Source organism: Etheostoma cragini, chromosome 11, assembly GCF_013103735.1.
Source record: "Etheostoma cragini isolate CJK2018 chromosome 11, CSU_Ecrag_1.0, whole genome shotgun sequence".
Taxonomy (NCBI): domain Eukaryota; kingdom Metazoa; phylum Chordata; class Actinopteri; order Perciformes; family Percidae; genus Etheostoma; species Etheostoma cragini.
Window position 1 is genome coordinate 70,522 of NC_048417.1, and position 1,036 is coordinate 71,557.

Consider the following 1,036-nt stretch of genomic DNA (forward strand, 5'->3'; position numbering starts at 1 on the left):
TCTGGGTTGTTATCTGAGATGATTTAGTAATCCGATTTATAATGAAGTAAACTGATAAAATGAAGTAATCTGATATGATTAGGTAATCTGATTATAATTAAGTAATCTGATCAAATGAAGTAATCTGATTATAATGAAGTAATCTGAGTGTCTCCTCAGTCTCCGCCGTCTTCCCCCGATGAAGAAAATCATCCTGATGGAGTTTTTGTCTTCAGGAGAAAAGATGGATGTCAATATTTCTCTGTGAGTTTAAAACGGATAACTTTATTTATAGTGTCAGAGAGACAGACAGACGGTGTTCTGAGTCTTTAATTTTTTAACAATGATAGCTGTGTAACTGTGTGTGCGTTTGTTTCCTTAGCCTCGTACGGAGCAGACGTGTGGAGTTTATCTCGTCCCTCAGTGTCTCCGCCACTCTCTGGCTGAACTTGCGCGGCATCCTCATTGGACAGGACTGAGCCGCCGCCGGATAGGACGAGGGGGCAGGTACCCTGTTCTGATATAATATTTAATACTCAGAGGTACCCTGAAATATGTCTGTCTCAATAATAATATTTAATATTGAAAGGTTTTTCTGTAGCTGAAGTGTGTGTGGGTGTGGGTGTGATCAGGATGGTTCTGGACCGGGCCTCCTCAGCTCTGGACCCAGTCCTGCAGCAGCTGGACTCTCTAACAGACCCAGTCTGCAGGACCCTCCTGAGGGGCTCTCTGAGTCCAGGAAGCAGCTTCTCCTCCCTGACTGAAGTCGTGAACAGCATCCAGACCCTGCAGAGGTTCTGCTTCAGACCCAAACGGGTCCATGTCCGTAGGGAAGGGGACAACTGGTCCACCAGGTCCCAGTCCTTCCATTTGTCTCCAAGCAATGTCTTAGGTAAGACATCGGGCAAGTTACTGACCTCCTCTGAGTCTAAGTTAAAATGTACTTTGTGATAAATTAGAAACATTCAGTTTAAACTGTGAATGAAGTGTGTGTGTGTGTGTGTGTGTGTGTGTGTGTGTGTGTGTGTGTGTGTGTGTGTGTGTGTGTGTGTGTGTG

The 1,036-nt window shown here is 44.8% G+C and overlaps 1 protein-coding gene across 1 annotated transcript in view; it reads left to right on the forward strand.

The window, feature by feature from the left end:
- LOC117953059 (enhancer of polycomb homolog 2-like) overlaps nt 1-1,036 on the forward strand; it is a 9,693-nt gene that overhangs the window by 8,246 nt on the left and 411 nt on the right. The window contains exons 9-11 of the mRNA XM_034885776.1: nt 160-243; nt 362-486; nt 612-871. Of these exons, the coding sequence (XP_034741667.1) occupies nt 160-243; nt 362-486; nt 612-871 (469 nt within the window). The remainder of the gene's footprint in view (nt 1-159; nt 244-361; nt 487-611; nt 872-1,036) is intronic.